The 14,338-nt window shown below is 62.3% G+C and overlaps 1 protein-coding gene across 1 annotated transcript; it reads right to left on the minus strand.

Moving 5' to 3' along the window:
- Positions 1–412: 412 nt before the first annotated feature.
- SPHK1 (sphingosine kinase 1) lies at positions 413–7,617 on the minus strand. The gene is made up of 5 exons (XM_080629550.1): positions 6,979–7,617; positions 2,934–3,083; positions 2,598–2,692; positions 2,274–2,389; positions 413–1,863 (listed from the first exon to the last, which is right to left on the minus strand). Exons 1-5 carry the CDS (start codon positions 7,502–7,504, stop codon positions 1,095–1,097), a joined length of 1,656 nt encoding a protein of 551 aa, XP_080485676.1. The 5' UTR covers positions 7,505–7,617; the 3' UTR covers positions 413–1,094.
- Positions 7,618–14,338: the final 6,721 nt, after the last annotated feature.

Consider the following 14,338-nt stretch of genomic DNA (forward strand, 5'->3'; position numbering starts at 1 on the left):
CACGAGTGCCCCTGCCCTGGCCTGAGGCACCAAACCTTCCCCAAAGCATCACTTGGCAGCTCCAGTGCCTAAAGGGGCTGCAGGAAAACTGGAGAGGGGCTTGGGACAAGGGCCTGCAGGGACAGGCCAAGGGGAATGGCTTTAACCTGCCCGAGGGGAGACTGAGATGAGCTCTTAGGCAGAAGCTCTTCCCTGTGAGGGTGCTGAGGCGCTGGCCCAGGGTGCCCAGAGAAGCTGTGGCTGCCCCATCCCTGGCAGTGTTCAAGGCCAGGTTGGACACAGGGGCTTGGAGCAAGCTGCTCCAGTGGAAGGTGTCCCTGCCCGTGGCAGGGGTTGGAGCTGGATGAGCTGTAAGGTCCCTTCCAATATAAACCCCTCTGTGGTCCCTGTGGGACTGAGCTGCCAGCATTCAATCAGCTCCAGCATAAGCAGGAAGGCACCAGCACACCCCAAAATCTAGGGGAGGGGGACAGCAGCGCCCCATGTCCTGCCTCTGAGCCACCTTCCCTGGGAGCATCTCCTGGGCCATGGCTCCGTGCTGGTTCTGGCTGGAGGAGGCAGTGCTGGGATGGGGGAGCAGAGGGCATTGAGAGCGGCTCTGACCACGGCTCCCAAGCCTGGCGCTGGAGTTTCTGCAAACACCGGATCTTTATTGCCTCTCTCACAAGAATAAACTCTGCTCCTGCAGGAAGCTTTGGGTAGAAACATCCTTACAAAAAGTCAAGCTCTTGTATCAAGAGATCTTGGTCCTGACCCTCCCTGCGGGTGGCGCTGGGGACACGAGCGATGCCACCGTGTGCGTCTGAGCCAGGGAGGGGACCGGGCTGCGCCGGCACAGCCGGGACCTCGTACCGGGGTAGGACACTGGGCACCGAGTACCTGATGGGGCTCATGGCTCAGGTGCGGGACAGCGCTGGTGGCTGGCCCGAGGGGTTAAAGCTAAGCGTGGGGGCAAGCGAGGGGACGAGCACCCGTGGCCCCCGCGAGCTATTGCTATGGGCGGAGGAGGATGTTCCTGAGTGGGAGGAAGGCTCTGGCCCCCCCCGGCTGGGCCGTGCCAGCAGCTCAGCGCCGGGGTGGGTGAATGCAGCAGCTCAGGAGCCGCAGACAACGCGGCAGAGGCGGCTGTGGACCTGCCCCTGCACGGGCTCAGAGGGCAGCGCCTCCCCGTCCACCGTCATGATGCCCGCGGCCGTGCGCGGCTCCAGGCGGAAAGCCCGGACGGGGACGTAGCAGAGGTGGGGACAGTTCAAGTCCAGGTGGGTCCCTCTGGCCATGGCCAGGAAGATCCTGAGCAGCGCCGCGCGGCTGATGCCGGCCTTCAGGTAGAAGAGGTGGATGCAGCCGTCGTGCAGCCGCGCCGCCGGTGCCATCAGCAGGTTGGTGCCCAGGTGGGACTGGTAAATGGCGTAGACGGTGACAAACTCCTCCTCGGGGACCACGGTCCAGTGCGCCGGCACCGGCTGCCCCAGCGGCACCAGCAGCGAGTCGGGGGGCAGTGCCCCCGGTGCTCCGGTCCCCGCCGGCAGTGGGATGCGGCTGTTGGTGACGGGCTCGGGGGGGTCCCGGGGGGTGCCCTGCGCTGTGGGGCCAAGGGGCAGGTAGGAGAGGCGGCCCTGGTACACCCGCAGCTTGGCCAGGCACTGCAGCGTGCCCAGCGTGAAGCGCGCATTGCCCAGCCAGCGGTACTTCTCGCTGTCGATGTCCACGTCCGAGATGAAGCCCCAGCCGAAGCCCAGGAAGGAGAAGAGGCGCTTGCCCGAGGCTGTGCTCAGCGAGACCAGGTCCATCTGCGTGTGCAGCCCCTTGCACAGGATGAAGGCGCAGTTCGTCAGCAGCTTCTTCTTGGCGACGTGATCGTTGCTGTGAGGGATGGAGAAAGGTGAGTTTGGGCTGCACCCAGCACTGGTGCTGTATCCGTGTATCAGAACGTATCCCAGCTGGGTGACAGTGTCCCTCGGGGACAGCTGCTGGGAGAGGTTTTGCTTGGGGTGGGAAAGTATAAGCCAGCTCCAAAAGACAGACCCGAGCTGGGGCTGCTGGGTCAGGGCAATCCCGGTCCTGCAGCGGGATCAGCTCTGCCTGGGGTGGATCCTTTAGGGAAAAGCTTTGCCAGACTCAGAGCCTGGAGAGGAGGAAGGATGTGGGGGGATGCAGCCTGATGCTCACAAGGACGAGCTTGCAGGGAGGTGGGGACCCACAGGATCCCTCCTGTGCTGGGGTCAGCTGGGATGGAGCCTTTCCCCCCCCATCCTGCTCCCCATGGGGCTCACCCTGCGTAGTAGTTGATGGAGGCGGCCAAGGCGTTCCCGGAGCCCCCCGGCAGGATGCACAGCGGCTTCTTCATGGCCTCATCCCAGTCCGGCCGCTCCATGAGCCCATTCACCACCTACAGGATGGAGGCAGCTTGAGGCAGGGACCCGGCAGGCCTGAGGCCACACTGGGTCCCTCCATGAACCTGTCATGGTGAGCTTGCCCCTCTCCAAGCACGGCGCCAGCTCCCCTTTGCTGTTCCCTTCCTGTCTCAAAGCTCAGCTCCGGCCCCAGCACCCTGTTGTGCCCAGCCCGGGCAGGGGATGCCCCGTGGTGCCCCTCACCTCGTACAAGAGCCCATCCCCGGACATCACCACCAGCGTGTCCCACTGCGACAGGTCCTCGTCCCGCACCTTCTCGTGTGCGTGGTGGGGTCTCTCTGCGGGGGAAAACAGAGAGAGTCGAGCGTCACCCCCCTGCCCCTGCCCTGCCGCTGCCAGCCCCGGGCAGTGCCCCCGGCCCCAGTGTCCCCAGGCAGGGCTGCAGGAGGTGAGGCAGCACCAACCCACCCCTCGTGCTCATCGGAACCGGGCGATGCTGGGGGTACGAGCGCCTTGGAGGAGCCCGTCCCAGCGCAGCAGCACCCAGGTAGGGGCCCGGGGCAGGAGGAGGGGACTCACCCGTGATGAAGACGCTGGCAGCGACGTCGGCCTCGGCCAGCATGGGCTGCACCACGGCCTGGAAGTCCTCGAGAGCACGGCCAGCCCCGCTCTGGGGGTTCAGCAGCACCAGCGCACGGCAGGGCCGGGGCAGCACCCCATAGCTGTCACCTGTGGGGAGGGACAGGGCTCAGGGGGCTTTGTGAGCACAGCCCCACAGCGGGAGGAGCTGCTCCTCGTTCTTGTAAGCTCCATGGGCCCTGAGGACATGGGAGGTGAGCAAGGATGGAGAGGAGATGGGGACAACGGGTCCTGCAGGGACTCATCCTGTGCTGTCCAACAACCAGCAGAGATGTTACCAGGGGAAGTTCAGGTTAGGTATAAGGAAGAAGCTCTTCCCTGTGAGGGTGCTGAGGCGCTGGAATGGGCTGTCCAGAGATGTGGTGACTGCTCCACCCCTGGCAGTTCCAGCCCTAACTGTTCTATGATTCTGTGTTTGATGCCCAGGCGGGAGCCCCGCAGCACCCGGTGGAACTGGGGCTCTGCAGTACGGAGCATCCCAGAGCATCCCTGTGCCGTGGATGCTGCTGGCTCCGCTTTCAGACACAGCAGGGAAAGAAAGGTGGAAGCGAAGGGGAGGTTTGAAACCCAACCCTGGCTGACCTTCCCCTGCTGAGCCCCACGGCTCAGTCCCTCAGTGTGCAGGGAGCCAAGCACGGGGGGATGAGGGCCAGAGATCCCAATTCCCAACATCCTGCCAGACGGAGCGGGGCCAGGACAGCCCCTGCACTGTCAGACAGACACCTCCGCCTCCTCTGCTCCCATGGGGCTCAGGTTTAGTGGGAGGGCTGTAATTACCAGCCTGGCAGGGCTCCACATCCCTCTGCCCCCCCCACTGCCCGGTGCTCCCTGTGAGGGAGGACCCCTGGGTGCTGCTTGGGCACCATAAGCAGGGCTCCGAGCTCCTGCAGTGCCTTTGGACCCCTCTGGCCCTGCGGGATGAAGCAAGGCCGGGGGTGTCCCCACCAGCTCTGGGCCCCCGCAGCCATGATCAGGTCCTCGCGGGGAGGTGGGTGCCTGCCCAGGGCTGCGCCTGCTGACTCAGCACAAATCGCTGCTCCGTCAGGAGCTGAGTCAGGAAAACAGGCACTTCCCAGCACCATCCCAGCACCACCCAACCCAGGCAGAGCCGGCCAGCTTGGGGGGGCTGGGGCTGTCCTCCTGCCCCCCCCCATTCACACAACGGGGTGATGTGAGCTGTTGGAACACACGAGAAGCTGAACCCCCCCGGAGCTGCCCACACCAGCCATGGGGGCAGGGAAAGGGGAGCCTGGGGATAAGGATGTGGCACCGGTGCCACCTCCCATGGGTGACACCCAGCATGACAGCGGGGCCTCCCTGGTGGCTGGCAGAGCCGCACACGCTGCCCTGTGGCATCCCCTCCCCATGCCCGTCCAGCCCTGGGAGCATGGGGAGCAGCGCTCATTCAGCGTCATCAGACTGATGTCTTTGGCCCCAGGAATGCCCCGGTGATGCCGTCACCCTGCAGGAAACCTCCTTGTCCCAACGCCGGCTGCTTAGGACCTGCCGTCGAGGTCACACCAATGCTCTGCCCATGAGAGCCCCTTCAGCCAGGGCTGAGCCCGGGTTCAGGCACTGGCCCAGGGCTGGGGGGAGCATCAGCTGCCCAACACCTTCCCCGGCCCCTTATCAGTGGGTGCCAGACGTTAGGGACCTGCTGCCCTCAGGACAGCAGCGGGGCAGAGGCCGCCCCAGCTCGGGGCAGGGATAATGGGCAGTGACCCAGGGCTGGGCTGGACACAGTCACTCCTCTCCAGTCACCACCAGCACTAAATCCCCTTGGATCAAGCAGCCGAGCCCCCAGGCAGGGACTGTGCTCCAGCCCCGGCTGCTGGAGGCAGGTGATGGGGGATTTTCTCCCTCTTTCTTCCCCGCCGACGCTGGAGGATGCAGTTGGAGTATGAAGCACTTCAGGAACCTCAATGCAGTTTTGAAACCCACACTGTCTCTAACCAGACACATCATTCCTGACCTGCACACACGGGTCTGGCCTGAAAATCCTGTGTGGACCTGTGGTGTTGGCCCTGGGCAGGGGGTTACAGCTGGGATCCCAGGATCCGCTCCTTGGCTGGGTGGGGAAAGGCATCAGGGACACAGAGGGATGCCACAACTCCCTCCCAAGGAACAGATTGCTGGGATCAGGCTGTGAGAAGGGCCTGGGCCATGGTCCTGGTGTGGGATCAGATACACCAGCAGCACCAGGCAGAGGTGGTGAGTGCTGGTTCAGAGCCAGAGCCCAGCAGCGTGATGCTCGGGGTGGGACGGACGTCAGCAGCATCCCCCTTCTGTTGCAACACACGGGCCGGCCCCTGGCATCCCGCAGAGCTCAGCCACTTCCCGGCCCCGTGCGGCTGCCTCCAGCCTCAAAGGCTGCGGTTGAGGCTGAGCAGACGTTGAGTCAGCAGAAGGAAGGGGCTTGAGCTGCTGCCAGTGCAGGCTCTGCTCTGCCCCTCTGCCCACATCCCCACATGTGCCACGTGTCCCCACTGGGCTCAGCAGGGACCACGGCTCCACCACCAACAGCTCCGCCGCATCCCTGCATCCTTCTGGAGGCTCTTCTGGCACAACGAACAAGGGTGCTGGAGGGGACAGGGAGTCCTGCCCTGGCGTGAGGCCGGGTCAGGATCACCTCTGCATGGCAACGGGGTCCCCCAAAACACATCCTGCAGCCATGACACCACGGCAGGTGCCAGCAGCTCAATGGCAGCTTCCTGCCACAGCCAGGGCTGGATTCCCCCATCAGGACACAATCCCGGGGAGGGTTTGCAGGTGGGAGCCTGGGTTAGAAACTGCTGAGGGAGGGGGTTTCCCCCTTTGGGTGAAGTAAGGAGGGGGAAGCTTCACTCCTGCCGTGGCTCTCCCCAGGGGATGCTGGAGCTGACCCCAGGACGGACTCTCCGAGTCCCCTCACTGCAGGGACAGGGCGGCAGGATTGGCGTGCACGGACTCACCCGCAGCTTCCCCAGCTCGGCCTTATCTGTCCCGCACAGGCCTCGCTGGGGCAGCGCAGGGTGTGGTGAGAGGCATTTTTAGCTCGTCCCGACCTGGGGGAGGAGGTTTAGCAAATCCTTTTGGAGCCCTCAGCTCCGCACCGCCTCCTCCCGTCCTCCTTCCCCGGGCTCCCCCGAGGCTCCTGCCCCAGCACCTCCCTCACGCTGCCTGCGAGGGATTCCAAGCGCTTGGAGGCTCCCAGCTGCAGAGTTCAGGCTGGAATTGGAGCCGGGGAACTGGTTTTGCCCCGACCCCGATCTCCTGGGTTTTTGTTATTCTGTATGAAAAGTAGCAGAAAGTTGCTTTGTAGCTGCAGGTCATGTAGAAAAGCTGCATTTTCAGAGCCGAGCAGGGAAGAGCTGGGCTAAATGGGATCTGACAGGATGGATTCCCCCTAAACCACATGGCTCTTCCTTCCCAAGTCTGAGCAGTGCGACTGGGCAGCTGGATAAATGAAGTAGTGCATATAATTGAATCCCTGCTCAGATGTTCCAACACACAGCAACCTTGCCCTGACAGCCAGAGCTGGGGACCTGGGCCCCAAACCAGCATCTCCCCTTGAAGCTGGTGGCAGCTCCTGGGGGGGGCTGAGAGTGCTCTGGGACCCCCGGGGATCTCAGGGGGAATTCACCTGCTGGGGCCTGGCTCCTGTCTCACCTGCGTCAGCACCGATGGCTTGTTTGGTTTTCTTGCTTAATTCTGCCCTTTGGAGCTTTGAACTGAACCAGGGGCGGTAGGGGGGGAAGGACGTGCAAATGGACCCCGTGGGGCCACCACGGCCCTGCAGCCCCTTCGATTTAAGGGTGAAAGGCGGTTAAGGCACCCCAGGGGCTGTCCCCGTGTCCCCACCCTCCGATCCAGGTGACTCCTCGGGGACGCGGATCCCCCCTCCCCGTCCCTTCGGAGCTCCCGGGGCTCGCTCCGTCGGCCCCTGCAGCGGAGCGGGGACGGGTCCGTGTCCGCGTTCCCCGCGCTCCCCGCCCGCGGCACTCACCGTCCTGCACGGGCACGGCGGGCACTGAGAGCTCCCGGATGCGGCGGCTCCAGGCCTGGGCGATGCGCAGGTTGCCCTCGGCGTCGGGTCCCCGGTAGACGCGGAAGGTCCGCTCCAGGCGCTGGCGGGCGGGCGAGCCCCAGCGCGGGCCGCGGAACGGGTAACAGACGAGCGAGAAGCAGGCGGCGGCGGCGGCGGCGGGGAAGGCGGCGGAGCTCACGCAATCGGCCAAGCGGAGCACGGCGTCGGGGCCGGCCGAGCCCCCGGAGGAGCCTCCGGCCCGCCGCACCTGCAGCTCCCGGGCCGTCAGCACCAGCGAGCAGGAGGCGGCTCCGGGGCCCGGCCCCGCACCGAAAACACCTTGAAGTAGCACGGGCCCCCCCCCGGGCTCCGGGGGAGCGCGGCGGCCGGCGGCCATCGGCGCTGGAACGGGGAACGGGACGCGCCGGGGAGCGCCGCCCGCCGCTGCTCGCTGCTGACGCCCGCCGCGCCGCACGGCTATGGCAGGCGGGGCGGCCCCATTCATAAAGTGTAACCCACCCCCCTGCACCGCTCCTCCCGGCGGCGGGGACCGGCCCCGGCGCTGCCCCGAGCTCCACGCACCCCTGCCCGCCTGCCTCAGTTTCCCCAAGCGCCGCCCCGGGCAACAGGGAGGTGTCACCGGAACGTCCGGCTGGAGCAAGGGATGTGCGAAGGCAAAGCGATGCCGTGGTGGCTCTGCCCTGCGGGGGGGGTGGTGTCCGGTATGGTGCTGCCGTGGTCCCGGGGCTGGCGCGGCACCGACCACACGGTTCTCCCCTGGGAGAGCAGCAGATCGTGTCCAGCAGCGCAGCGATTGCCGCGGGCAGGGGTCCTGCCCCGGTCCCTCGACCCCACGCTGCATGAACAGCGTTTAGCAACATCTCTCCAGCCGGGACAGGGTGAGAGGAGCGGAGTGGGGAAATCAAGGCACAGTGGAGGGCAGCGGCACAGCGGCGGGATCACCTCCGGCAGGGAGGATGGAGGGGGATGATGCCACTGGTGAATTGCCATCAGGTATCCGTGAGGGTCGGAGGGTGCCATGGGCACCGCGGAGGGAGGTGGGCTGCGCTGTGAACCCACCGCGGGCACAGAGCGCTGCGCACAGAGCCCAGGGACCTGCCTGGAGGGTGCTGGCAAGGCTGGGAGCCGCTCGGTGCCAGCAAAACTCACTGACAGCAGCTTTTGATGGCGACAGGACTGACCTCACCCTCCCGAGGGGCTGCCGGGCTCCAGGGGGTCTGGCCCAGCTCAATAATGGATTCTTTCTGTTGCCAACCGCTTCCCCCTGGATGCAGCTCTGCTCCACATGCTCCAGCTGGTGCTTTGCTTGCAGGAGGCCCTCAGAGCTGAGCCTCTGCACAGGGAAGCGGGTGATAAGCACTCATACAAGCCCATGGGAATGGTAAGGAAGGCAGAGAGGTGCCCCATTCCTTCCCTCCACCTCCCCTGGGCCTTCTTCACCCCCTCCTCACCCTCACGCTTTATGGCCGTGCTCACGGTGGTTTCACACACCATGTGCTGCTGGGCTGGCAGCAGCCTGAGACCCCATAACCTTGAGCTCACACCTCAGGAGGCATCGCTCCTCACACTCACAGCAGTTTAATTAACAGCGAGCCCTCAGCCCTGCTTAATCCTGCTGGAACTGGCCAAAAACTGCAGGGAGGGCATGGGATGACACAGTCAAGTCTTGCTTGTGACCTAAACAGGGCCCAGATGCCATGATTTGGAACACTGTGCTTCCCAAAAAGACTTCCTGGGTGCTGTGGGTTCAAAGAGATGCTTAGAGGAGAGGTGGGACAAACCCTGCTCCCAGCCTTCTGCTGGGGGATGCCTTCAGCCAGGGCACTGCAGCAGCCACAGCTGATTTGGGGTAAGGTTTGGGCATAGTCCAGTGTTTGTAAACAGCCCCGAGGCCCTGGGCAAGGTGTCATGGGAGGAAATAGCTGGCTGCTGGGTGTGCAGCGCCCTGACCTGCCCCTCTCCCTTCTCGGTGACTAACGTGCTCCTGATTTCCGCTCAGGAAGGCATGAGACGCAGTGGGAGGATGTGAGAGCAGAGCTGTCACACTGCTTCTTGCAGGTGCACGGGGTGATGGGGCAGCTTCGGGCTCTGTCCTCTCCACACCACATCCATCCACGACCCCGTGCCGCAGGGGTCCCCTTACCCTGCCTGAGCTTTAAATAGGAGTGGAATGCCCAGCCGGGCTCTGCTGGCCACAGCTGTGAGCTGGGAAAGGGGCTGAGAATGGCTTCCCGGTGAGTTGTTGAAGCGGGCAGTGGCATAGGAAGGTTTAGGGCAGTGCTGCCCATGGTGGGGATGCAGGGAATGAGGGGGCTGCAGCCAGGTTTTCCTCAGATGGAGAATGGGACCGGCACAAACTCAACCTCCATGATGAGCTTTTCCATCTCAGTGCTGGTCTATGGGGACTCCACGTGAGCCCATCCCAGTGCTGTGCCACTCTGGGTGGATGCTTTGTACCACGGACACCCCAGTGCCCACCACCAGCCCCACGTGGGTCCCTCTGCTCTGCTTCCACAGCCATGCATTGGTTCAGCTCCATCCCACGTGAGCACCACTTGCTTGCCTCCAGATGCGATGTCTCATACGGAAGTGGGATCACTTCCTTCACCCTCAGCACTGATAAACAGTCGTCTGGGCCTATCTTAATTACAGGAGCTTTAACAAGCTCCTTTGACCCAAGCAGCACCTGAAGGGTGCTCAGCAGTCTGCAGGTCAGGTTTGTCCTGATCCGCTCCATTCCCAGTGCTGCAGAGGCCACGTATGTGGGAGAGCAGTGCGGGAATGCGGGATAGGGATGCGGCATGGAGCCGGTGAGGACACAGGGTGGTGAATGCCCCCCCGCCCCACTGCAACGGGTGCTCAGTGCAGGGTGTCCAGTCCAGCCATGACCATGGAGACCACCGGTGTCTCTTCAAGAGCAAACACCCCTCAAGCTCCTATTCTGGAGGGCCTGTGGGGTATCCCAGACCTCACTGATGCCATTTGGGGAAGCAGGGTTGTACATCCAGAGCGCCGTGCCCCTGCAGAGGGTGGTGGATGCTCCTGTGGTTGGGGAAACTGAGGCAGAAGCAGCAGACAAGGCTTGCCTTGAGTTGTGCCATCAACCAAGGGTTAAATGTGGCAATCCAACATCCCCTCAGCTCCCTCCTGCCCCAAGCTGCTTAGAGGAGCTGGTGCCCATAAACAGCTTGTCATGGGGGAAGAAAGCTGAGGCTGGGGGCTTCCTGGCCCTGCTTTAGCCCTTCACCATGCTGATGCATGGCTCTCCATGCCAGGACAAGCCTGGATTTCAGGCTCCTGCTGCCTACACAGCAGCGACAGGCTCTGGAGCAGGCGTGCAGAGGACACAGCTCTGCAGCAGGTTGAATGGCAGCGTTTCCCTTTGAGGCACACAGCAGCTCCTCCAGCTCCCTGCCTGCTCTGCTGCAGCTGCCTGGGGACGGGAATGGGATGCACTCATCCTGGATCCGTCTCTTTTAGCATCATTCCCGCTGCTGAAGGTACGTGTCTCAAGGTGGATCCAGAAATAGCGCAGCTGTGTGCTGCAGCGGGGCTGGCAGGGCTGCAGGGCTTGGCAGGGGGACAGCCACCCACTGCAGCAGTGGGAACGTTCCAGGCAGTGCCTGCAGGAGTGGCCAGGGCAGGGATGGAGCCACTTTGGGGCAGACCCAGGCCAGGGAATGCAGCTCAGCCCCTCACCATTGAGGTTCATGGGGAGCAGTCACCCATGGAGATACCAGTGCTGACCCATGGGACCAGCAAGGGTCAGGAGGGGACAGGAACAACAGGTATCTCATGGGGGAGAGCGATTGGGATCACATCCCACCTGAAGTGCATGAGCCAGGACATAGGTTTTGGGTCTGCCATTGATTTGGGGTAAAACTCTGGCAAGCGGCTGCATGCTCAGTGCTGGCTCCATGACCCATAGGAGTGGGTATCACCCACAGCAGTAGGTATCACCCATAGCAGCAGGTATCACCCATAGCAGCGGGTATCACCCATAGCAGTAGGTATCACCCACAGCAGTGGGTATTGCCCATAGCAGTGGGTATCGCCCATAGCAGTGGGTATCACCCATAGCAGCGGGTATCACCCATAGCAGCAGGTATCACCCATAGCAGTGGGCATCACCCATAGCAGCAGGTATCACCCATAGCAGCGGGTATCACCCATAGCAGCGGGTATCACCCACAGCAGTGGGTATCACCCATAGCAGTAGGTATCACCCACAGCAGTGGGTATCACCCATAGCAGCAGGTATCACCCATAGCAGCGGGTATCACCCACAGCAGTGGGTATCACCCATAGCAGTAGGTATCACCCACAGCAGTGGGTATCACCCATAGCAGCAGGTATCACCCACAGCAGTGGGTATCACCCATAGCAGCAGGTATCACCCACAGCAGTGGGTATCACCCATAGCAGTAGGTATCACCCACAGCAGTGGGTATCACCCATAGCAGCAGGTATCACCCATAGCAGCGGGTATCACCCACAGCAGTGGGTATCACCCATAGCAGCAGGTATCACCCATAGCAGCGGGTATCGCCCATAGCAGTGGGTATCGCCCATAGCAGCAGGTATCACCCATAGCAGTGGGTATCACCCATAGCAGCGGGTATCACCCATAGCAGTGGGTATCACCCATAGCAGTGGGTATCACCCATAGCAGTGGGCATCACCCATAGCAGCGGGTATCACCCATAGCAGCGGGTATCACCCATAGCAGCAGGTATCACCCATAGCAGTGGGCATCACCCATAGCAGCAGGTATCACCCATAGCAGCGGGTATCACCCATAGCAGCGGGTATCACCCACAGCAGTGGGTATCACCCATAGCAGTAGGTATCACCCACAGCAGTGGGTATCACCCATAGCAGCAGGTATCACCCATAGCAGTGGGTATCACCCATAGCAGTGGGTATCACCCATAGCAGCGGGTATCACCCATAGCAGTGGGTATCACCCATAGCAGTGGGCATCACCCACAAGCCCAGCTTCACACAGGGCTTAACTCAGGCGGTTTCTCAACCTCTGAGGAGCTCGGGGTTACAGCAGCTCCTAAATCACAGCCAGGCTTTGTGACCTGCTGGGGGCTGCCACCCCCCATTGCCAAGCTCTCAGCACAGCCCAGGACCACAGGGGCTCACTCAAAGCAGCTGAGCTCATTCCTGATGCTTGACTCAGGGATATTTCTGAGGTCAGGGCCTGTGCTTGGGGAAACACTCCCAGATGTCCCACGAGAAGCTGCTGAGTCTGGAATAACCCCACACACACACCCACACACCACTGGCCCAGGCACGAAGTCACCCCCATGGCTGTTCCTGGCATCAGAGCGATGGAGGCCAATGTGCTGCTGTTTGATCTCCCCCCTTGGCTGGGGGAAGCCAAGTTTCAGGCCGTTGTCGCAGGGTTTCACCACTTCCCTGCAGCGGTTTCCTGCATGATGTAAGCAGAGGAATTTTTGGGAGGTGAGTCAGAGGCTGCAATGAGAACCACTGGGCTGGGGCAGAGTTATGTATGGGGGATACGGCATCCCACCACAGCACCCCGTTTCTGGCCTGGGAAAGCAGAGGAGGGATTTGCTGCAGCAGTTCCCACAGCTCCTCTCTCCCTGCTGGGTTCCAGCCACCCCAGCCCGGCTCCAGGGTGGCATTCGGTAAAGGAGAAGGGGCAAAACCTGGTTCTGCTCTGCGTCAGCCCCACACACGAACCCACCCCACAGCAAACACCCTGGTGTTCTCTGGGATCAATGCAGGACTTGGCAGAGCTCAGAAACCGCCCTCCCTGGTGGCTGACACTCAGTGTATAAAGCTGGGGTTTGGTATCAAAGCCTCCCAGCTGGATCATTTCTTGGCTATGCCCCCCCCTGCCCACCCCTTCCCTGAGTGCTGCTCGAGCCCCTCCGCTCAGAACACAGCAGCGAGGGAGGCTGAGCCTGGATAAGCCTTTCCAAAGGAGCTAAACCTGCCTAAAGCCGGCGCTGTTCCCTGTCCCGCCCTCCTAATCTGCCCTCTGATAATGGAATAATGAAGCACTGTAAGACCTTGCTCTCTGCCGTGCTCGGGGGGAGGGTTCTGCTGCCTCTGAGCATGCCAGGAGCTGGGATATTCCTTGCTCCCTAAGTTAACAATGGCTCCTTTCTCCTTTGCCTGGCTGTAAAGGCAGGTGGGACTGTCCAGGAAACTCTTTTCCTGGAGAAAGGTTGGTTGTTGCAGTGATAACAGCCACAATCTCAGCTCCATAGGGCTGATCCCAACCCCACCCTGTGGGATCCACCCCCGGTGGGTGGCTCTGAGCATCCCAGGAGGCAGCAGGAGGATGGTGCAGGAGCAGAGGCCACAGCATCAGCACCAGGCTGCTGTGTTGAGCTGCCGAGGGAGGAGCGAGCTGGCCGCGGGTGGGAAGGGGTTAACGAGCCCTTCCCTCCTGCTCCAGCACACCTGATTGCTGGCAAGCCAGGAGGGAAGCACTTTGGAGGAGGGCAGCAGCAAATCCCTGTGCTATGGCCAGGGAAGGAGCTGAGCACCCTGTAGAGGTGCTGGGTCCCTCTCCCTGCCCTTGGGGTCCGTCCCTCCTTGCTCCCCCTGCCTGGGTTTGTCCCTGCTGTCCCCATCCCTTGGGTGCCGCTGCTCCCCTGGGAGCTGCCATTTCCCTGGTGGGAGCAGGAGGGCCCTCAGCACGCAGCCAGCTTCTACACCATAGAAATAGCCTGTGCCCACCCAAATGGTTTCCTTTTTCACCTCCTTCCTTTAGAAGGACAAAGCCAGCGGCTTGCGACAAGTGAAGCTAGGTGCTGTGCCCACTGGTAATGACCGTGCAGGGCTGGCAGCAGCCATCACTAAACATGCATCTATGGATGCAGCTGAGGTTGGCGTGCCCATGAGGGGGTATCTGGGCCCCCCAGCAAATGGATGGTGCAGCTTGGGATGGTTCATCAGGTAGGTAACTGTGAGGTGGTTCTGAGGGATGCTGGGGGGAGATGAAACTTTCCACCCTGGTGCTCGGGCAGTGCATACGAATGCATTTCTATCTCATTTGAATCGAGGATGCTGCATCTTAATGAAGGCTGGAGAGAGACCACCTTTAATGAAGTGTTCAGCTGAGGCGGACTGACAGCAACGCTGCAGCTCCCAGCCAAGCACGGAATGTTTCTGACAGGAGCTGAGGCTCGAGGCATTGCTTGTGTCACACACACGTGCACCAGAGCAGTGGAGTCACTGCTGAGCCATGGAGGTGTGCACCCCCCGTGTCCTGACTGCACCCCCGTGTCCTGACTGCACCCCCCGTGTCCTGACAACACCCCCCGTGTCCTGA

This window comes from Psittacula echo, assembly GCF_963264785.1.
Source record: "Psittacula echo genome assembly, chromosome: 14".
In the NCBI taxonomy this organism is placed as follows: domain Eukaryota; kingdom Metazoa; phylum Chordata; class Aves; order Psittaciformes; family Psittacidae; genus Psittacula; species Psittacula echo.